The 24,957-nt window shown below is 36.3% G+C and overlaps 1 protein-coding gene across 2 annotated transcripts in view; it reads right to left on the bottom strand.

The window, feature by feature from the left end:
- The window catches only part of CTDP1 (CTD phosphatase subunit 1), a 155,624-nt gene that overhangs the window by 28,003 nt on the left and 102,664 nt on the right, over positions 1-24,957 (bottom strand). For both annotated transcript variants that reach the window (XM_074204321.1, XM_074204319.1), the window contains exon 12: positions 21,981-22,153. In XM_074204321.1, the coding sequence (XP_074060422.1) occupies positions 21,981-22,153 (173 nt within the window). The remainder of the gene's footprint in view (positions 1-21,980; positions 22,154-24,957) is intronic.

The following is a 24,957-nucleotide window of genomic DNA, read 5'->3' as shown; positions in this document are numbered from 1 at the left end:
TACATTTGTGAGAGAAAATATACCCTCAGTTTTTATGGTCTAAAACATAGTCAATTTTTGTTAAACTACTATTTATAACTAAGAAATATATAGGTTCCTTTCTATTTCATTCAGGGATCATTAGATAACATATCATCCCTAATTTTTTTTTTAAAGTTCTATTCAGGTCCCTAGCCTTGTGCTTATCTTTGTACTGTTAATTCAGAAGAAGCAATTTTACAGTACTGTTTTAAATTAAACTTCAGTATAATTTGAAATTATAAATCTGTATGATTTAAAATGTCTATAACTTACATCTCAATTGAACTATTTTTTTTATATAACGCATTAGGGATACAGAAAAATAGTCATTCAGTAACTGATAGGTGGTACATTGGACAGAGTTGGACTTAAGACATTTATTAGCCAGGTGACTCTGGGAAAGTTGCTTGACTTCTGCCTTAATTTCTACATCTATTAAAATGAGAACAATAATAGTATCTACTTCTTACAATTGTGGTGGGGATCAAATGAGGTAATACTTATAAAGCATTCTGCAAACTTTCAAGTGCTATTTCAAGTTAGATAATTGTTATAAAAATTATATAAGTGTGTGTGTGTATACAGAGACACACACACACACACACACACACACACACACACACACGAGATATTTTTTAGGTTTCTCTCAAATCCTGTCAACCTAAACTTTACTCTTTTTGTTGTCTTATCAACTAACATCAGGTGAGCATTTGCTAATTGTTGGCCAATGAGTAATCTCATATACTCTACTTTAAGTTCATATGATTAATGTGAAATACCATGTAATGAAAACCAAGTTTTAGTTTACACCCATACTTCTAATTACATTATTGCCAGGAAGCTGTAGTTTAAATCTCTCTTTGATGATTCCCTATCTTTGTATCCTACACAGTACCTTTCCTGTACTAAGTACTCACTCAATAAGCTTCCCAATTCATTCATCAGACTGTCTTAACAAAGCATCAGCTTATTAACTAGGTTGGGCTTAGCCTCACCCAACTGGAACCCTGAGTTCTGTTTTTCTATCTAAACAGGATCCAGCTTGAGTCAGATCCTTCTCCACAGGGAATGAACTTGCTCCCTTCATTTGAATTTGGGGCAACCTAGTTTTTAATATATGAGAAATAAAACCAGAGAATCTATCAGTGTGTCCAGACTGCTAGCTACTTAAGGACCAAACTGCATTCCTTAACTGACCTCCAGCTTTGAAGATGAAATATTCAGGAGGAGTTGAGAACTCTTAGCCTACCTACCTCTTGTCAGAGGACGGCTCTGGCAGAAGGGGAATAGGAAGATTTAAGATGATAGGAGATGCTATCTCTGTCTGTGAGAGACTTTGTCACTGAGAGAAACATGTTGGTTAGACTAATAAATTGATCTTCAATACCTGGAAATTTTGTCTCTTGTAATTTTATTAATGACACATCACTTCCCTCATTCAAAGCAGTCCAAGCACTTCAACTTAAGAATCAAATTTAGAAACACAACCTGGTTGTAAACTAATCATTTGGTACTATGATGTTAATGATGATGGCAGTTTCCCAAATCAGCTCAAAAACTTCAAGTTCACTTAATGTAGCTAAACTTTGATGTTTTAATATTAATATAATATACAACTAAGATTCATAATAATATAACTCCAGGAAAATATATTGTATCTCATGATGCCAGGAACACATTTCCCTCAACTGAAATTGAAAGCTGGGAAAATTGAGAGAAGATAATCATGGCACAATTTTAGAGTACACCTATGCTTGGAGAAGGCATTCAACATAAGAAAATGACAAAGAATAGTTAGAAAGATTGAAAAAGTCTGTGTCATGAACATACAGAGAAAAATCTAGAAGAGAAGGCTACTTAAGGGGTGGCTAGGTGGTGTAGTGGATAAAGCACTGGCTTTGGAGTCAGGAGTACCTGGGTTCAAATCCGGTCTCAGACACTTAATAATGACCTAGCTGTGTGGCCTTGGGCAAGCCACTTAACCCCATTGCCTTGCAAAAACCTAAAAAGAGAGAGAGAGAGAGAGAGAGAGAGAGAGAGAGAGAGATACTTAAAGGTAAAAATGGATGAGTAACAAATGGAAGCATCATCAGGTCACAGTGGAAGAGCACTAAACCTGGAGTCACAAAAGCTATTTGAATCCTGATTCTATTGCTCTCTACCTTATGAGATCTCAGGCAAGTTACTTAACCTATTCTCATCTTAGTTTTCTCTTCTGTAAAATAACAGGATAAGATTTTATGATCTCTGAAATTTGATAAAGCATGCTTAGAATTTCCTATTATATTCTTCTCTAGATAAGTCATTGAATTTAGCAGTTAGGAAATGACTGGTAATCTTTGAGGTAATTATTTAAACAGAATGATTCATTGTTACAGTGCAAAAACTTCTGAAGAAAATGGATTGGTCAAGAAGAGGTGAAGAATAGAAAATTTATTCTAGGAGTTAAATAGAAAAAGAAAGAACAGCCAAGTTCATATCTGGTCTTAGATGCTTATTAGTGACCTGGGCAAGTCACTTCACTGTTTTCCTCAATTTTGTCATCTATAAAATTAGATGGAGAACGAGATACCAAACCACTTCAGTATCTTTGAAAAGAAAATCCCAAATGGGATCACAAAGAGTTGGACCCGACTTCCAATAAGATCCTATAATCTTTCTGATCCAGTTTAGAGTGTATGCCATTCCCCAACAGCACATATGGGAAAATGTAATATAGGATTGATTATTCATAATGAAAGAGTTCTTCCTTTGTATGAAAATTCACTTATTTCTTGTGTTTTCAATTTGAACAATTTAAGTACTAAAACAATCATTCTTAAGAGAAATTTCTGCAGTATTTTTTTTTATCATTAGTCTTAATATTTTATTATCTAAAAGGACTGATCTTTTAAAATCAGAATTGGCCCACGTAAGGGTGGGGGAAGGAAGTGTAGGGAATAAAAATTTATTATATATTTAGTATGTTCCAGGCAAGGCTAAGTGCTTTATGGATGTTAACTCAATTGAATTTTCATAACAATCATGTCAGGTAGGTAATATTATTATTCTTATTTTATAGATGAGGAAAACTGAGGAAGACAGAAGTTAAATGACTTGTTCAGGGTCATATGACCTTTCTTTAAGTGTCTGGGGCTAGATTTTAATTGAGTCTTCCTTCTTCCTGACTCCCGGACCAGCATTCTAGTCATCACAATACTTAGCTGCTTTATATAGATTGTTTTTATAATGCAAATGGATTGTTTTTATAATACAAATTCTATCACCCAAAAGAAGAAATTCTTGTGAGTCAGGCTCTTCCAGTTATCACATTATGAAACAATGAGGGCTTTGCTGGTTTCAGATGAGAAAAAGGAATAATGGACATTTTAAAGAATAAACCCTTGCTTGTCTTTGAATGTTGTACTGAAGAATTTGTGGTTTTAAAAGAAAAATTCTTTATAGACCCAGATATGCATAGACGCAAATATAGAAAAAATTAAATTGAAGCTTAAATAACAAAACCCCACAAAACTTCAAAGATCATATTACTTTAGTATTTGTGTATATGTACATTTCCAGAGTTTTCTTTTTAGAGAACAACCTACCCACTGTTCCTATGTCTTCCTAACTGTTCATGGATCAGATGTCTCACAATGGGAGCTGCCACTTTACAGCTGGAAATCCAATGAGGATGATTTTTGAACCTGATTGCTGTTTCATATACTAAAAATGAAAATATGTGGAAACTTAAGTCTTTATCAAAGCCTTTTTAAAAAATAACAGTATATAGATTCAGTTTATTAATATACAAAATTTCCAAATTTTGGTTGAAATTGACTTTATTTAAAATACATGAGGATAAGTGATTTTAATTGAATGATATAACTTTTTCTAATTTTTCTTTTTTTTAATTAAGCAAATTCATACCTTAGCTTTGATAAACTAATGAACTAAGCATATACAGATGGCTGACTCATAGAAAACTGCCACATCAATAGAAATTTTCCTATCTGTTGAAATTTGGGCAATTTCATTCTCAGCAATGTTTATCAATGACATTGGGTTAACTGCTCCTAATCACAAGATACTGGCTATGTACCATGAAGGACATAGTCTATTATCTATATATAAATATATATGTGTGTGTGTGTGTAAAGAAACTCAAAAGAATAAAGGACAACATCAAGGAAGAGAAAAATGGAGATATGGCAGAAGCCACAAATGGATATTGGCACCCTTGTGATGTTAAGAGGGAGAAAGAAGGCTTGTCAAATATGCTGGGTCAAAAAGAACTGCATAGAATAGGCAATCATGGACAAGTGTGAGCTGTACTACTGGAAGATACTCCAAAATCAATGAGATCACAAGTCTATTTGAATACTTGGATTTCTAATGGAGATAACAAAGCATTTCATTCTAACTTAAAAGTACAATAACTGTAGTCTTGGAAGGGAATCACTATCTCAAATTATAATGGGTATTGGGAATACAGGATTTTCCCCTATTTTTACAGACATTCAGCTGGTGGAGACATAAGATGGCATATTAGAGTAATAGATCTGCAACCTTGGAGATTTTGGGGTTTGAATCCTACTTTAAAAAAACAATTAGGAGACTTCCGGCCAAGATGGCAGAGAGAAGACAGGCACAGTTCTAAAGCCTCCTGATCTCTTCCCCATCTATCATATGAAACAAACCTCTTAAAAGAAATCCGAATCAGGAAACCCAGAAAGAAAAGCCAGGAGAGGAAAATCTACCTCAGGATTTGTCTCCTGCAGCAGCCTTGGCTGAGTACTGGTAGGTGAGTCTGAGCTCCCAGGGAGGATCAGCCAGACCAAGAGCTGAATCAGAACCGGGAGTCTGAGGGCCCGAGAGCCGGACCTGCTGGATCAGCGGTGGGGCTGGACGAAGGGGGCTTGGGTCCGCGGGGAAGCAGAGGCGCTGGTGTTGGTGCTGTCCCCCTGGAGCTTGGGGAAGGGGCTGCGGGGAGAGGTCTGGTGCAGGAGAGCTGCAGACACCATCCCTGGGCTCCTCAGGTCTGAAAAACTCTGAGTCCACACCTCCACTGCACAGAGGCCTCCTCCCAAACAAATGCAAACTATTTCTGCTTCAGGCCCAGGTGTGTGAGCAGAAGAACCAGCCCAGCTGAGGAATGACCTCAGGCCAGGGTAAAGCCCACCACTGATTGAAGGCAAAAGAATTCAATAGCTCCAATTCCCTCCCTCAAGCAAAGGGAGAAGGTCTCTCAACCAAGGTCACAGACACCCCAGAGAGGGCAACCAGCATCTCCTACTGGCCAGCCAGAGAAACTGCACTCAGTAAAGCCTTTAGCGATCCCAAGCCCAGGTGAACCAGCCCCACCCAACTCAAGGTCTTAGCATAATGAAGAAGGGTCAGCAGAAAGGTGGATCCATAGAAAAATTACTGGAAGGGAAAGACCCCAACCCAGAGAGACCTGGAACATCTGAGAATACAATCTGGTCTCCAGCACAGAAAGACTTCCTTGAAGAAATAAGGAAGGAGTTTAAAAATCAACTGGAAAATTTGAGGGGGGGGGACAATTAATACCTTGCAACAAGAAAACAAAAGCTTAGAAAGTACAATTGGACAAACACAAAAGGAGAATAAATCTCTCAGATCATCAACTGGACAATTACAAAATGAGAATAATTCTCTCAGATGCTCAAATGAGCAAATGCAAAAAGAAATTAATTCTCTCAAAACCTCAATTGGTCAAATGGAAAGCTCTTTCAAAAGTAGAATTGACCAATTGGAAAAGGTTAATGAAAAAAACACCTCCCCCCCAAAAAATAATGGAGTCTACAGAAACTAATGACTCCACGAGACAGCAAGAGTCAGTTAAACAAAATCAAAAAATAGAAAAAATAGAAGCAAATGTGAGATACCTCATCACAAAACCACTGACCTCGAGAATAGATCGAGGAGGGGAAACCTGAAAATTATAGGACTTCCTGAAAACATTGAAGAGAAAAAAAAGCCTGGACTTAATATTACAAGATCTAGTGATGGAAAACTGCCCTGACATCATGGAATCGGAGGGCAAAGTAGGTATTGAAAGAGTACATCGATCCCCACCAGAAAAAGATCCTAAAAGGAAAACACCAAGGAATGTTGTGGCCAAACTCCAGAACTATCACATAAAAGAGAAAATCCTGCAAGCAGCCAGAAAGAAACAATTTAAATATCAAGGAGCCACAGTAAGGATCACGCAGGACCTGGCTGCATCAACTTTAAGGCATCGAAGGGCCTGGAACGAGATATTTCGAAGAGCACGGGAGCTTGGAATGCAGCCAAGAATCTACTTTCCTGCAAAGCTGAGCCTTCTCTTCCAGGGAAAAAGATGGACATTTAACAAAATGGAAGAATTCCAAAAATTTCTGATGAAAAGACCAGAGCTAAACAGAAAATTTGGATATCAAACAGGAGGTTCAAGAGACACATGAAAAGGTAAAAAAAAAGGGGGGGGCAGTAAAAGGAAAAAAATGCAATCCAGCAAGTTGAAACTGGCTATATCCCAGCATGGGGTGGGTAGAGACTCTCATAAATCCTGAGAAATGTAACCCTAAAAGAGAGAATATACCTAGCTAGAAATGATGGACATCCATGACCTATCCATGAGACTGATATCTAATGGGATGTAACTGGCTTTAACTCCACTGGGGAGAAAGACTCTAATAACTCTCAGGAATTTTGACTCTATTCAACAGAATATACTGAACTAGAAGGGACAGACACTCAGAATTTTCTATGACTTAGATAGGGGGAAGAACCAGACAGAGCGCCTGAGGTGGATAATGAGTCTTTATTCTTCTGTGATCACATTCCCGCTCCCTCCCCACCTCTCAGCAGACACTTTTATCCCTCCTGTCCTCCCTCCCATGAACTCTTAAACAATGAGGGGCCGAGTTAGAATGATCTAAAAAAAAATACACTACCTCCCTAAAAAGGGGGACAGGAAAAAGACAGGAGGAGGGAGGGGATTGAATGGGACAAATCTCATTACACTAAGAGGTACAAAAAACCTATGGTAATAGAGGGGAAGAAGGGAGTAGAGGAGAAACACCTGAATATTCTTCTCATCAGACTTGGCTTAAAGTTAGCCTACACATACTCAGTTAACTTATAAAACATCTAACTTTTCAAGAAGTAAAAGGAGAAAAGGGGAGGGGGACAGAAAAAAGGAAAGGGGAGTGGAGTGGAGGAAATAAGGGGAAATAACAAAAGGAAGGGAAGGGAAAAGGGAAAAAGGGAAAGGGGAAAGAAAGGGGAGGGTGTGATATAGGAGGGCAAACACACTGAAGGGGGCGGTATTCAAAAACAAAATACTGGAGAATATGGATAAAAGGGGGAGAAAGGGGGAAAAATACAAACAGAGGGAAGATAGCACAGAGGGCAATAAAGAATTAGTAATCATAACCTTGAATGTGAATGGGATGAACTCTCCCTTAAAACGTAAGCAAATAGCAGAGTGGATTAAAAACCAGAATCATACAATATGCTGCTTACAAGAAACTCATTTGAAGCAGAGAGATACATATAGAGTAAAGGTAAAAGGTTGGAGCAAAATATATTTTGCTTCAGCTGAAGTAAAAAAAAGCAGGGGTAGCAATCCTTATCTCAGACAAAGCAGCAAAAAAAACCAAATAGCTTTAAAAGAGATAAGGAAGGAAACTTTATCCTCCTAAAAAGTACCATAGACAATAAAGTCATTTCAATATTGAATATATATGCACCCAAATTCTTAGAGGAGAAGCTGAAAGAATTACAGGAAGACAGACAGCAAACCTCTACTAGTAGGAGACCTCAACCTCCCACTATCAGATCTAGATAAATCAAATCATAAAACAAACAAGAAAGAAATTAGGGAGGTAAATAGATTATTAGAAAAATTAGATATGGTAGATTTATGGAGGAAACTGAATGGGGATAGGAAGGAATATACCTTTTTCTCTACAGTACATGGAACTTATACAAAAATTGACCATGTACTAGGACATAAAAACCTAATGATCAACTGCAGAAAGGCAGAAATAGTGAATACATCTTTCTCAGATCACAATGCAATAAAAGTCATATGCAATACTGGACCAAGGAGATATAGACCCAGAGCAAACTGGAAACTGAATAACCTCATCTTAAAAAATGAGTGGACCAAAAAACAAATTATAGAATTAACCATTTTATCCTAGATAATGATAATAATGAAACAACATACCAAAACCTATAGGATTGATTCAAAGCAACTCTCAGGGGATGTATTATAGCTCTAAATGCTTATATGAATAAATTGGAGAAAGATGAAATCAATGAACTAAACATGCAACTAAAAAAAATTAGAGAAAGAACAAATCAAAAATCCCCAATCAAATACCAAATTAGAAATTTTAAAAATTAAAGGAGAAATAAAATCAAAAGCAAAAAAAACTATTGAATTAATAAATAAAACCAAAAGTTGGTATTATGAAAAAAACAATAAAATTGATAAACCTCTGGTCAATTTGATTAAAAAAAAGAAAGAAGAAAACCAAATTGCTAGTATTATAAATGAAAAAGGTGAACTCACCACCAATTAGGAGGAAATTAAAATAATAATTTGAAATTATTCTGCCCAACTCTATGCCAATAAATTTGATAATCTAAGTGAAATGGATGAATATTTACAAAAATATAAGTTGCCCAGGTTAAATGAAGAAGAGATTAAATACCTAAACAACCCTATCTCAGAAAAAAGAAATTCAACAAGCCATTATTGAATTCTCTAAAAAAAAAAAAGATCTCCAGGGCCTGATGGATTCACAAGTGAATTCTACCGAACACTTAAGGAACAACTGGTTCCAATCCTATATAAACTCTTTGGAAAAATAGGGAAAGATGGAACTCTGCCAAACTCTTTCTATGAAACCAATATGGTACTGCTACCTAAACCAGGAGAGTTAAAACAGAGAAAGAAAATTATAGACCTATTTCCCTCATGAATATAGATGCAAAAATCCTAAATAAAATCTTAGCAAAACGACTACAACAAGTCATCACTAGGATAATACATTATGCTCAAGTAGAATTTATTCCAGGAATGCAGGTTTGGTTCCATATTAGGAAAACCGTAAGTATACTCAATTATATCAACAACAAACCTATCAGAAATCAAATGATCATATCAATAGATGCTGAAAAAGCTTTTGACAAAATACAGCATCCATTCCTATTAAAAATACTAGAAAGTGTAGGAATAAATGGACTGTTCCATAAAATAATTAGCAGTATCTATCTATCTGAAACCATCAACAAGCTTTATATTCAATGGAGAGAGGCTAGAGGCATTCCCAATAAGATCAGGGATGAAACAAGGGTGCCCATTATCACCACTACTATTCAATATCGTATTAAAAATGTTAGCATCAGCAATTAGAGAAGAAAAAGAAATTGAAGGAATTAGAATTGGGAAGGAAGAGACAAAACTCTCCCTCTTTGCAGATGACATGATGGTCTACCTAGAGAATCCCAAGAAATCATCTAAAAAACTACTGGAAACAATTAGCAATTTTAGCAAAGTGGCAGGTTATAAAATAAACCCCCATAAATCCTCAACTTTTCTATACATGTCTAGCAAGAAACAGCAGGAAGAGCTACAAAGAGAAATCCCATTCAAAGTAACCTCAGACAATATAAAATACTTGGGAGTCTATTTGCCAAGACAGACTCAGAATCTTTTTGAAAACAATTATAAAACACTTCTCACACAAATTAAATCAGATTTAAATAACTGGGCAAATATCAACTGCTCATGGATAGGAAGAGCTAATATAATAAAAATGACAATTCTACCAAAACTAAACTGTCTGTTTAGTGCCCTACCAATCAAAATTCCAAAAAAATTACTTTAATGAGCTAGAAAAAATTGTAAGTAAATTCATATGGAGAAATAAAAAGTCAAGAATTGCCAGGAGCTTAATGAAAAAAATGCAAGCGAAGGTGGCTTAGCACTACCGGATCTAAAATTATATTATAAAGCACCAGTCATCAAAACTGTTTGGTATTGGCTAAGAAATAGAGTGGTGGACCAGTGGAATAGACTAGATGTAAAAGCAGGAGAGGATTACAGTAATCTGCTGTTTGATAAACCGAAAGAGTCAGGCCAAAGGGATAAAAACTCCCTCTTTGATAAAAACTGCTAGGATAATTGGAAGTTAGTATGGAAGAAACTTAGATTAGACCAACACCTCACACCCTTTACCAAGATAAGATCCAAATGGTTACAGGACACAGACATAAAAAACAATACTATAAGCAAATTAGAAGATCAAGGACTAGTCTACCTGTCAGATCTATGGAAAGGGGAACAGTTTATGAGTAAGGAAGAGTTAGAGAACATCACTAAAAACCAATTAGATGATTTAGATTACATTAAATTAAAAAGTTTTTGCACAAATAAAACCAATGTAATCAAGATCAAAAGAAAAGTAGTAAATTGGGAAACAATCTTTACAACTAATGATTCTGACAAAGGACTCATTTCTAAAATAAACAGAGAACTGAGTCATACTTTTAAAACAAAAAGCCATTCCCCAATTGACAAATGGTCAAAGGATATGCAAAGGCAATTTACAGATGAGGAGATCAAAGCAATCCATAGCCATATGAAAAAATGCTCTAGATCATTAATTATTAGAGAAATGCAAATTAAAAGCTTCGCTGAGGTACCACCTCACACCTCTCAGATTGGCCAGTATGACCAGGAAGGATAATGATCATTGTTGGAAGGGATGTGGGAAATCTGGGACACTATTACACTGTGGGTGGAGCTGTGAACTCATCCAACCCTTCTGGAGAGCTATTTGGAATTATGCCCAAAGGGCAACAAAAATGTGCATACCCTTTGACCCAGCAATACTACTACTGGGTCTATACCCTGAAGAGATGAGGAAAAAGGGTAGAAACATTACTTGTACAAAAATATTTATAGCAGCCCTGTTTGTGGTGGCAAAGAATTGGAAATCCAGTAAATGTCCTTCAATTGGGGAATGGTTTAGCAAACTGTGGTATATGTATGTCATGGAACACTATTGTTCTATTAAAAACCAGGAGGGAAGGGATTTCAGGGAAACCTGGAGGGATTTGCATGAACTGATGCTGAGTGAGATAAGCAGAACCAGAAAAACACTGTACACCCTAAGAGCAACATGGGAGTGATGTTCAACCTTGAAGGACTTGCACATTCCATCAGAGCAACAATTGGGAACAAAGAGTACCATCTGTATCTAGATAAGGAGCTGTGGAGTTTGAACAAAGTACAAGGACTATTCCCTTTAATTCGGAAAAAAAAAACAAACCAGATGTCTTATGGTTTGATCTGGTTACCTCTGAGAATTCTGTTCTCTTTAAGGATATGATTTCTCTCTCATCACACCCAATTTGGATCGAGGTACAACATGGAAACAAAGTAAAGACTGAAGGAGTGCTATCTGTGGGGTGGGGGTGGGGGAAGGGAAGCAAGATTGGGGGGAAAACTGTAAAACTCAAATAATATCTTTAATAAAAATTTAAAAAAACCCAATTAGTTCTGTGACTTTAAGCAAATCACTTAGGATCCTTAACTTTTAATCCTCTTTTCCTGATCAAAAAATGGCAATAACAGCTGTAACATTCATTTTCACAAATTCATATAACTCAAAAGTAATAAGGAATATAAATTATTTTAAACTTAAGATGCTATATGTTATATTTATTAGCTATTATATTAATAAAAATCCAAATAAACAGGTTTAATGATCTTAAACTTTTATAAAATAAAAAACTATCAAACTGAGAAGACTGAATGGATTCTGTATCTTTTTTTTAATTGATCCTATTTACAAGTGATTGATTTTGTGCTATAACTTCTTTTGTCCTGTAACTGCATTAAGTCATTATTCTTTGCCTGTAATGGCTTAAGTTTAAAAATCTAGTTCTCTTTCTAATTTCTGATCTATTCTTGCATTAAGGAATTTAACTGACTTTAAGGGACTCCAGTGAACACAAAGGAACTGAATAAAGGAATTATCCCACCACAAGCTATCCTTCAAGAATATCTTCCACCTAGACTTTCAGGAGGGAAGGAGGGGATTGTTGCTAGCCCTCACTGGGCTGGTCATGTTGTCTGAAGAAATGATTTGGGAGACGCTGTCACAGGACTTCCCAGCATGGCATGCCAACATCTGAGAATAAAGGTGGTTCAAAAGAAATAAGAGGTACAAAAAATTTAGGGAATTTAGGATATGGATTCAAGATGCTGGCTAGAAGCTAGGAAGCTCCCACAAGGAGCTTTTCTGGAATTAACTTTGTATGGAGTCTCTAAACAGACCCTAAAGTAAAAGTGAAACAACTTTTCAGTGAGATCTCTTGGAAGAATTACAGAAAAAGGGTTGTCTTGAGGACAAAATGGGAATATAACCCAGTGTATGTGGGAGAGCTAGGAAGCCAGTGAGAGACTTAACCACAGTGCAGCTTGGGGAGCAGGTCCAAGTCTTGGAATGCTGGAACTACATACCCTATACCGCAGGAGTAGAACTCAACTATCAAAAATAAGCAAAAACCCTGAAAAAATGCTAATCAATGATACTACTATTATGATAGGGATGATAAAAACAACATCTCAGAGGAGGAGAGCAGTAACAAAATACCTCCATGTGAAGCCCCAAAGGAATTTACGAATTAGTCTCAAATTCAAAAAGACGTCTTGGAAGAGTTCAAAAAAAGGATTTTAAAAACTAAAGAAGAGGAGAAGGAGAAAAATGAAGAAAAGAAAATGAAGTCACATAGAGTTACGAAAAATTGACTGAAGAAAATCAACCAGATGGAAAATAAAATTGATCAACTGGAAAAGAAAACATAAAAGCTAATTGAAGAAAATAAAACTGTACAAATGAAAACAAATGACACCAAGATTTTATCAAACAAAACCAAAAAGCTGAAAAAAAATATAGAAGAAAATGAAAAGCACCCTTAGGAAAAATGACCAAACTGGAAATAGATCAAGAAGAGATAATTTACAAATTATTGGTCTGCCTGAAAGCTACAATCAGGAAAAAGAGCCTAGACAACAATTTGTATAAAATTATCATACAAAACTGCCCTAGTATTCTAGAATAAGAAGATAAAAGAGTCCTTGAAAGAATCAAACATCTCCAAATAGAGACCCAAAAACAAAAACTCCAAGGAATAGTATAGCCAAATTTCAGAAGTCCTGAAAATGCCTACCCATAAAGCCTGAAAGGGATTTAAGAATTGGTCTCAAATTCAAAAGACTGCTTGGAAGAGCTCAAAAGGAGAAATTTGGCTTGCAAAAGCCCCCCAAAAGAAGCAATTTAAATACCAGGCAATTACAATTGGGATTAAGCAGGACTTAGTGTCAACATTAAAGGACTGGAAGGCTTGGAAAATGATATTCTGGAGGGTAAAGGGAGCTTGGATTTACAACCAAGAATCAACTACCCTACAAAATTTAGCATTTTTTAGACCCCCCCCCCCCCGCTTCTTTTGGTTTTTGCCAAGCAGTGGGGTTAAGTGACTTGCCCAAGGTCATACAGTTAGGTAATTATTAAGTATCTGGGCCACATTTGAACTCAGGTCCTCCTGACTCTAGGGCCAGTGCTCTATCCACTGTGCCATCCACCTGTCCTGAAAAGATAGACTTTCAAACTTCCTTCATAAAAAAGACCAGAACTGAACAGAAAATTTGATATTCAAATACAAGACTCAAGAGATGCATAGAAAACTAAACAGAAGGGGGGAGATGTTGGTAAATAAGACTAAACTGTCCACATACCTGCATAGAAAGACAATATTTGTAAATCTGTATTTCTTTTAAGACAGTTGAAAGGATCATATTTAGCCAGAGGTCATGTATATAAAATTTGACTGATGTGATCAAACCTTTAGCTCTTGAGGGTTGTATTTCTATTGGGACACTTGGAAAGGCTGTGTGGGCATAAATTGATTGTGATGTGATCAAACTTTTAGCTCCTAAGAATTGTATTTATATTAGGGGAATTGGAGAGACTGTTCTTGAAAGGTATGAGTAAACTGATTATGATATAAGGATGCTTAGAGCTCTTAAGAGCTGTACTTCTATTAGGACAGTTGAAAAGAATATACATTGACAGAGGAAGGGGATACAGTTTAGCTATAAAACAAATAGGACATGGGAAATGAAAAAGGAAGGCAGAGGCACAAAAGATCTACTGTATTTCCCCATGTATAACATGCACCCTTCTCTTGAAAAACTTGGGATCTAAAAACTAGGAGCAAGTTATATAGTGGTTGTAGATCTTTTAACTAGCATTTCCTTCTTTTTTGCACTTGTTTTTGCACTCATTGCTATAGATTTTTTACTTGCATTTCCTGTTTTTTAGCACTTATTATTTCAGCACTCATTGTTTCACATTTGTTACCAGCATATTAGGTTACATTTTGCCATGTTCTGTCCAGAAATAGCTCAGAAAATATTTTCATTCAGTGCTGAATTCAAGTTCAAAGTGATTCCAGTTTGCAAAAGTGAATGGAAATTGTGCTGCTGAAAGTAAGTTTGGTCCTCCTCCAACTAAGAAAACAGTCTGAGACTGGCACCAGGCAGAAGAAATACAACTGAAAACGCCATAGCAGAAGGCAGTCATTAGAGGCAAATCAGCCAAATAGTCTGAATTAGTGAGGGAACTGAAGATGTGGATTGAAGAGCAAAGAGCAATTGGAATTCCTGTGTCCATAAAGCTAGTTCAGCATGAGGCAAGAAGAATTGCTGATGAAAAAGAAGTTACTGATTTCAAAGGACACAATTGGTGCTTTGGGTTCATGAAATGGAATGGACTAAGCATGTGTACAGGCACCAGACTTGCCCAGGTAGAGCTTGTGGTCAACCACAGACCAGAGCACAGGCAGGACAATAGCCAGAGCCTCTCCTAAGACAGGGATTCATCATTAAACACAGATGAGGATGAGCTAATTAATGGATGGGAGTTTTGACAGTGATAAGGAGTTGTATGAATGTTTGATGAATAAAACTTGAGTTCAATAACTTTATGTAATGTTTTTTTCAAATTTCAGGCTCCAAAATTAAGGTACATCTTGCACATGGGGAAATATGGTAATATATGAGGGAAAAGAAAGGACAGTGTGAGTAATGAATAAATCTTACTCTCAAACAGAGTTTGCTCAAAGAAAGAATAACAATTTTCAGCTGGGTTTAGACATTTATCCTACCCTCCAGGGAAGCTGGGCAGAGGAGAGAGAGGAAGGGAAAGAAAAAGGGAAAAGAGGGTGATAAAAGGGAGGCAGGAAAGTACAAGTAAAAATTAAAAAAAAATAAAGGGGGAAAACTGAAAAGTAAAGGGAGGGCAGATTGAGGGAGGCGGTCATCAAAAATAAACCACTGGTGAGGAAGAATAAAGGGACAGGAAAGAAAAAAAATACAACAGAAGGAAGATTGGCTGGAGGGAAATACAGTTAGTAATCATAACTGAATGTAAATGGAATGAAATCACCCCAAAATCAGATGAGGATAGAAGAGTGAATTAAAAACCATACCTTCAATGTTATTTATAAGAAACACACTTGAAGCAGAAATATACACACAGGCTAAAATTTATACTTCAGTTGAAATAAAAAAGCAGGGGTGGCAATCCTGATCTCAGATAAAGCAAAAACAAAAATAGATAAGGAAACTACATCTTCCTAAAAGGTACCACAGGCAACGAAGTAATATCATTATTAAACATGTATGCACCAAATGGTATAGCCTCCAGATTCTTAGAGGAGAAAAGAGTTAGAGGAAGACACAGACAGCAAAATTATATTAGCGGGAGACCTCAACCTCCCTCTCTCAGAAACAGATAATTTTAACCATAAAATAAACAATGAAGAAGTTAAGGAGGTGAATAGAATTTTGGACAAGTCAGATATGATAAACTTCTGGGGAAAATGAAGTGGTGCTGTACATGGCACCTACACAAGCACATAAAAACCTCACAATCTAATGCAAAAAGGCAGAGATATTAAATGCATTCTTTTCAGATCATGATGCAATTAAAGAATACATGTAATAAAAGGGCCACAGAAAGATAAGCTAAAAATTAACTGGAAACTAAATTATCTGAATACACAACACCTACAAAAGGGCATAAAAACCTCACAATCAAATGCGAAAGTTAGAATTACGAAATACATTCTTTTCAGATCATGATGCAATTAAAAAATACATGTAATAAAGGACCAGGAAAGATAAGCTAAAAATTAATTGGAAAATAAATTATCTGAGTGAACAAAACAAATCATAGTAATAATTAACAATTTCACAAAAGACAATGACAATGATGAGACCATATCAAAACTTATGGGAGTCAAAGCAGTAATTAGGGAAATTTTGAAAATCAAAGAAGAGATTAATAAAATTGAGAGAAACTACTGAACTAATAAATAAAACTAATAGTTGGTTTTATAAAAAACCCCCAATAAGATAGATAAATTTTTGGTTAATATGATCAAAAAAAGAAAGAAGAAAACCAAATTACCAGTTATTAAAAATGAAATGAGTGAACCCTCCACCAATGAGGAGAAGATTAAAACAATAATTTGGAGCTATTTGGCCCAACTATATGTCAAAAAATTTGACAGTCAAGGTGAAACAGATGAATATTTACAAAAAGAAATTGCCCAGATTGACAGAAGAGGAAATAAAATAAACAAAGTGTTTACTTTTAGGGATATTTGTCAACTTAAGAATACAAAAAAATTAAAAATCTGAATAAAAAGTTAAGGTGAAGGGCATGTAAATTTAGTCAGTTATAATCATAAACTTTGCTATCTACAGTTCTTTGTACAGAATATGAGCTAAATGTTTATTGAATAGATGAATTCCACTTTAGTGCTAAAAGAGAGAGAAGAATGAGACTACTAGGCTACACAGTTAGGTAATGGAGCCTTTTGGCCATTATTAAAATTACACTACCATGTCTTTTTCATTTTACGAGATAAGGACACAGTACCCAAGTTTTAATTTTCTACTTTTTTAGAATGAAATCTTTGAGGGCCATGTTTATTTGACCATTTATTTATAAATTGCTTCTATTTTATTTGTCTGGCCTACAAAATTACTTAAAAATGCTGCCATTTCCATGGCACTGTAGAATTTACAAAGTACTTTCCATACACACATCATCTCATTGGCATCTCATTGTCATTGCCTGTTGAAGGCATTTAGAGGTGTCGTTATCCCTTTTCTTCAGATCATAAACTGGAGGTTCAGATGATGAATTTTGAGAGCAAATTTGGTCATGCTGACTGATCACACAACTAATAAATGTCAGGGATGGGATTTAAACCCAGTTCTTGATGATTCTAAGTCCACTACAGTACTCTAAAGATTTTGCTATGTTGTCTCTTATAATGCCCAAATAAGCATATGGTTATCTGATTCTTCTAGAATATTATGTCTTACTTTCTTAAAAACTCTTACAAGTGGGGCGGCTAGGTGGCGCAGTAGATAAAGCACCGGCCCTGGAGTCAGGAGTACCTGCATTCAAATCCAGTCTCAGACACTTAATAATTACCTAGCTGTGTGGCCTTGGGCAAGCCACTTAATCCCATCTGCCTTGCAAAAACCTAAAACAAAAAAAAAAAACCCAAAACAAAAAAAAAAAACCCTCTTACAAGAGCATCTGGAGAAGGGAGTCTGTATTAAATAACAATTTTGTATTATCTAACTATACCTAGAATTGCAGTAGGGAAAGAATAGATACTCAAACACTGAGCTGAATATTCAAGACTAGGTCAGCAGGTAATAGGGATTTTTAAATAGCATGGCATAACAACTTTCAATTACAATAAAATAGATAAATCCTCCTCAAATACCAAAATAAGTTTTGTCTAAGTCCGTTTCTATTAAGGGCTTCTCAGCAAAGTGTCTCACATTCTTATCTATCTTGCATGTGGTAGGCAATTAATATTTGTTGATTTGGTTAAGGAAATTTATACACACACACACACATACACATATACATATATTTTACATGTATTTTTATGCAAATAAAGAACCAAATGTCCTTCAATCTATCATTCAGAAAATCACTGTCAGATTCAAGTGAAATGAAAATTCTATACAACATCCTGCCAATTTGAAATCAGCAGGATGTGCAGGTAACTAGAACATTTATGTGTAAAAGTAAGGCTAAGGGGCAGCTAGGTGGCGTAGTGGATAAAGCACTGGCCCTGGAGTCAGGAGTACCTGGGTTCAAATCCAGCCTCAGACACTTAATAATTACCTAGCTGTGTGGCCTTGGGCAAGCCACTTAACCCCAACACCTTGCAAAAAAAAAAAAAAAAAAAAACAAACCTAAAAACCTAAAAAAAAAAATAAATAAAAAAATAAAAGGCTGAATTTCAATATGGAGTGCGTTATAGCTCTTTTAAAAAAGAAAAACCACCAAAAACATCACCAATTTATTAAATAGTCTACCTGTACAGAATTCAAATGAAAACATTTTTAGTAACTTGAAACAAATGAACCTTAAACTCTTAGAAACTGATGGTTAAGAAGCAGGTTTTAACAAGTTCAAGTACAATGGTTATCTACCTAATCAATTCCTTAAAATTTACTTTTATTTGATATTTATTTAGGTAGACCAGCTAGGTAATGCAATGGAAAATGTGCTGGACTTGAAGTCAAGATCACTCATCTGCCTGAGAAAAAATTTGGCCTCAGATACTTACTAGCTCTATGACATCCCCACTCCTGACATGTATGTTTTGGTATTCAGTTATTTAAAACTAGGCTATCTAAAAGGATTCCTCCCATGAAACCAGATGGTTAAATTTTAGGGAGGAAAAGGAATGATAATCTCAAATATGGAATGTATATGTTTTGGATTTTACAAATCTACAAGATAGATGTGCTTAGTTATTCTTTTTTTAAAATCTTCTCTAAACCAAAAATAACAATTTTTTAAAATAGGTTGGGGAAAAAATTTCGCACAAAGGTAGTAGAAAAAGTACATTTAAAATGCTAAGAAAAACCTTAAGAATTCTAAGTGCACAATGGATAAGAAGTCTTAACAGGTCAATTTTAGTAGAGATACAAATTAATACAATTCTTAAGATACTACCTCAAATCCAGAAAATTGACAAAAATAATGAAAAAAAAAAAACTAAAACTGGATACTTGTGGGATTATGAAAAAAAAAATTCATGCTCCTTGCCAATAGAATGATAAACAGAAACATTTCTGGAGACCAATCTGGCAATTCAGAATTAAGCTATAAACTAGTCATATCCTTTAACTTAGTGACATGTCTTTTTTTTTTTAACTCCAATTTAGCTAGCTATCCACACTTGGGTCCAACATCTATAACTGTATTACTTTCTTACTATTGAATTCCTCTTTCTGATCACAGCTTCCTCCCTCTTTATCTCATGCCTTTAAAAAACCGAACTTCTCCTGGCACTTCCTATTCCAGATACTAGAACATCACCTCTGCTCTGGTTTTACCTTTCCTCTTTTAAGCATTGTACATACACTAGATCAACTATACACTGTGATTAGTGTCAATCACTCCCCTCACATCCTATCCCATGTCATCCTTGTAGTAAGTTTGCCAAACCTGGATTCTAACTGAACCACTTATATGCTCTTGAATCATGGTACAGGAAATTCTACAACCATGGAGATGAGGGTAATCTATAACTTTGTGATGTAAGCTATATTAATTATAGATACATCACAGGTAATGAAAGGTCATACAATAAACCAATCAAGGGAAAGAAATATCTCTACATAAATTGCTTAGCTTATACAAAAACAATGTTAAAAGCATAAGTTGTTAAAATTTGAACTAGGAAAAAAAATCATTGAACAATGTTTCTCTGATATAGCCCTGAAATCCAAGACTGGATGGAACTGATTTGCATATAAATGAATCATTCCCCAAGAGATGAATGGCCAAGGAAAGGAACAATCAGTTCTTAAAGATGTTCAAGCTATTGACAGCCTAGTGAAAATCACTAATAATTAGAGAAGTGAAAATTATAACAATTCTGAGATAGCACATTACACTCAAAGGATGGGCAAAGATGACAACCCCCCCCCCAAATTACAATTGTCAGTCAATTAATAAGCTCTTTATGAATTGCTTACCATGTACCAGATACTGTGCTAAGCTATGGTGATATAAAGAAAGATCAAATTGAGGTCTTTGTTCTCGAAGCACATTCTAATGGAGGAAGAAGCAACATGCAAATATATATATATATATCTATATCTATCTATCTATCTATCTATCTATCTATATATGTACATAAAAGACATATGCAGAGCAGATGGAAAATAATTTCAGTGAGAAAGCACTAGCAGCAAGGCTGGAGTTGGGGGGGAGGCCTCCTGTAGGAGTTGGGATTTGACTGGAGTGTAGAAGGAATTCAGAGAAAGGGACAAAGAAGGCAGATCCCTCCAGGCATGGAATGTCAGGTAAGAAACTGTAAAGGCTGGCAAGGTAGCAAGGCAGCAGCAGCTTCTGATGTCAAATCAATGGTTTTTCTTTATTCGTTTGATCCTGGGGAACCATTGGAGTCTATGTAGGAGGTGTGGAATGACTTTAGTAAAATCATTTTGGCAGCTGAGTTCAGGATGATTTGGAGAGAGGAGAGAGCTGAGGTAGGGAGGCAGTTTAGGAGGTCATTGCAATAATCCAAGAAAAAGGTTATCAGGTTAAAGGCTTGTGCTATAGCAGATAAGGAAATAAAACCTGAAGGAGACAACTCAGTTGGAAAGACAAGGAAAAGTAAATAATAAAAAGTGAAAATCATCACAGCCCTTGCTGACATTCCAGAGTTCCTTCTAGACTCAGCTCCATATAGAGGAGGCTTTCTTGGTGTCCCATCCTTTCCTCCCCCATTTCTTAACCCTTTTCCTCTATGTTTACATCCAACTGGTTTATATCTTGCTTCTCTCCATGAAGACAAAGCCTTCCTTTGAATCCTCAGCACTTAGCAAGGTATCTAGCATACTGTATCTAACCTATTAAGTGTGTGTAGATTGAAACACCTAGCTCTAGAGTTGATAGTCTCTTATATTGGTGATAATGTAAACATGAAACTAACATTCATAAAAAATAACAGGAAATAGAGAAAGGAATTACCAACTTTGAACTTAAAAAAAAGGGATTTCTGCCATAAATCATTTTCTCTTTTTGATTTTGATTCTTTTTTAAAAATTATGTTGCCTTTAGCTTACAGAAGATTAAAAAATGACTAAGCAGATCTCTCTTATAGATTTTTCTTTTGATTTTAATTCTTTTTGAGAGGAAAGAAAGAGAAACAGAAAGACAGACAGAAACAGAACCAGAAAGAGGAAAGAGAGAGGGAGGGAGGAAGACACCAAATAGACTGAAGTTTGATGGTACCCAGATAAAACCAATGTGTCAATTCTGTTATTCATCTGTATAATTTGAATCTGCAATTTATTATATCCTCTAGCTTCATTTGTTGGAAAAGGACAGATAAAACCAAGAATTACAAGTTTTAGATGACCTACAAGACTTTCACATTACAGACATAGAAGGAGTAGAGTAACAGTAGCTCAAATTTTGGATAAATACTTTGCACTATCATATCTGCCAATCTGTTATTGTTTATAAACATAGTGTGCATTGAACATCTGCTATTAGCAAAAAAAAATTAAATAGTACTATATGTTACCTTTACATGAGATTATAACCAGCTTCTATTTTTGAAAGTTGAGATAGTGAAATAATTTTGATGAAATTCAAGTTAATTAATGATTATATTATTATAGGTAAATATCTTGAGAGAGTAAAAGATTTTCAGATGTAAATTCTAAAAAAAAAATAAACCAAAAAACAAAGCAAAAGCAAAGCAAAACATAACTCAACATGAAATCCTAGTAACTTATTTTTGTCTTCATGGTGAATTCTTACCTGGGTATACCGCCTGTCAGGCTTTTTTCACTTGATGATGATGATCCAGGTCTTTGTTCAATTTTTGTTCCAAGATTCTCAGTTTCATCCTTCTGGGATTTCTCTCCCTCTTCTTCTAGCTTCTTCTTTTCAGTGTCACTGTCATCACTCCCTTCTCCTAAGATGTCATCAACCTATCAATTGATCAAGAGTCAATATGTACATGAACTGATGTAAAAAGGAGTTGGAGACAAGAATACATTATAAACAATGACTACAACAATGTGAATAGAAGGATCAACCACAACACACTCACATACATACTTATGCACACACACTTTTCTCAATTCCTTTACAGAGGGGTTTAGGGCTGATGGGTATAGATGATTGCATAAGATTGTATTTTTGATCTCTCTCAGACAGTACTTTAGTCATTTTTTCCCTTATTCTTTTTAAAAAATTCTATTATGGGCAGAGCCAAGATGGCGACAGAAGAGCCTCTCCTAGGTGTTCTATCCATAATATTTCAAAAATCTTAAAATTAAGACTCTAACTAAATTTGCGAGAGACAGAACCTACAGAAAGATCGGTTGAGGCAATTCTCCAGACCAAGGGAACCTGAAAAATAGTGGAAAGGCTCCACTCCACAGGGTGAGAGGGGCAGCCCACCAGAGTGAAGAAACTGTAGCCTCCCAGAGGGAGCCTCAGGGCACCTGGGAGCTGTGGCTCACAGCAGCAGGGGCAGTTTCCTGACCTATATCCCGGGGAGCACCAGGCACAACTTAGAAGATCAGTGGGGGAGGTGGGGGATGGCCTTTGACAGAGCAAGCACCTGAAGCCCAGCCCTTAGGGCACTCAGTGAGCAGGGGCACCCGTGGCAGCCCAGATCCAGGAAACAGAAGCAGGCAGAGCTGGTAAGCAGGAGCCCCTAAGCACCTTGAGTGCTCAGCCCACCAAAGGTAGGGGAGTGGGGAGAGACTATAGAGGTCTGTCCTCTATACCTGGAAGAGGACTCTGGGACTCTGACCACATTCAGATCCTGATAGCAGTCTAGGCCCTCCACAGAACAGCGCCCCCCCCCCCCACCTCAGCCTGTGGCAGAGGGGTCCGGTTTTGGTCATTCACAGACCAGGAGGGAAGACAGAGCTTCACACAATGAGATCCTTGTGGGGGGGGGGTCCCAATAATACTCAAAAGCTCAGGAAGCACCCCAAAACCAGGCACAGGCTAGAGAAATGAGTAAACAAAGGAAAAAAGAGGAACACCATTAAGAAATACATTGTCTATGATCCCAAGAAGGATCTGAAGATGAGGAAGTACAAGCTCCTGCATCTGAAGACTCCAAGAAAAATGGAAATTGGGCAAAGGCTATATGCTATGATAGAGCTCAAAAAAGATTTTGAAAGTCAAGTAAGGAAGATAAAAGAAAAATTGGGAAAAGAAATGAGAGAGATGCAGGAAAAACATGAAAACAAGGTCAGCAGCTTAGTTAGTCAAGGAGATCCAAAAAATGCTGAAGATGTTAAAAACCAGCATAGGTCAAATGGATAAAATGGTTCAAAAAGTTATTGAAGAGAAGAATGCTTTAAAAAGCAGAATTGGACAGATGGAAAAAAGAGATAAGAAAGCTCTCTGAGGAAAACAAATCCTTCAGAATGGAGCTAAAGGAAGCTGATGACTTTATGAGAAGTTAAGACATAATATACTTTAACACCAAAAGAATGAAAAATTAGAAGAAAATGTGAAACATCTCATTGAAAAAATGACTGATCTGGAAAACGAATTCAGTTAAGATAAATTAAAAATTATTGGGATACCTGAAAGTCATGATCAGGAAAGAGCCTTGACCTTATTTTTAAAGAATTCCTATAGGAAAACTGCCCAGATATCCTAGAAGCAGAGGGCAAAATAGAAATTGAGAGAATCCACCAATCTCCTCTGGAAAGATATCCAAAAAAAACCACAACCCCCCCACAGGAATATTATAACCAAGTTCCAGAGCTCCCAAGTCAAAGAGAAAATATTATAAGCAGCCAAAAGAACACAATTTTAATATCGTGGAGCTGCAGTCAGGATTACATAGGAGTTAGCAGCAACTACATTAAAGGCTCGTAGGGCTTGGAATATAATATTCTGGAAGGCAAAAGAGTTTGGAATGCAACCTAGAATCAACTACCTAGTAAAACTGAACATCCTCTTCCAGGGGAAAAGATGGACTTTCAAAGAACCAGGGGAATTTCAATTGTTCCTGTTGAAACAACCAGAGCTGAACAGAATTTCAAATACAGGACTCAGGTGAAGCACAGAGAGCAGAGGAGAAGTGTAAAATATGAGAGACTTAATGATGATGAACTGTATGTATTCTTGCATAGAAAAATGATACTGATAATATGCATATAAAACTCATTTAATAGAGCAGGTAGAAGGAGCTTTTACAGATGAAGCACAGGAGAGAGCTCAATTTGAAGATATAATATATCGTAAAAATAGAGTCAATGGCTAAAAGGGAAATGTACTGGGAGTAAAAGAAAGGAGAGGTGGAATAGGCTAAGTAATATTTCATACGATAAGATTTTTTTATTGCAATGAGATATTGCAATGATGTGGAAGAGGGGAAGGTGAGGGGGAATGAGGGAACCTTCACTCATCAGAGCTGGCTTGGAGGGGAAACAGCTTATAGACTCAATGGGGTATAAACATCTAGTGTAAAACGAAGAGAAGGGAGACGGGGGAAGGGTGGGGATAGAGTAGTCAGATATAACACATTTTCTTTTTTACTTCTTGCAAGGGGGGCTTAGGACTGGGTGGCCTGTCCAGGCCGAGTGGGTGTTGGGCCTTAGGGGTGGGGCCTCTTGGCCCCAGGGCTGGTGATCAGTCTGTTGCACCACTCAGCTACCCTACAGAACATTTTAGAAGAGGGACAGAGTGAAAGGAGAGAGAAAATATAGTATATGGTAGTGGGGAGTTTGAATGGAGGGAATTGTGATCAGCAATGGCC

Source organism: Macrotis lagotis, chromosome X (assembly GCF_037893015.1).
Source record: "Macrotis lagotis isolate mMagLag1 chromosome X, bilby.v1.9.chrom.fasta, whole genome shotgun sequence".
Classification (NCBI taxonomy): Eukaryota; Metazoa; Chordata; class Mammalia; order Peramelemorphia; family Peramelidae; genus Macrotis; species Macrotis lagotis.
Note: the sequence above shows the minus strand (reverse complement) of the source record. Positions and strands in the feature narration are given on the sequence as shown.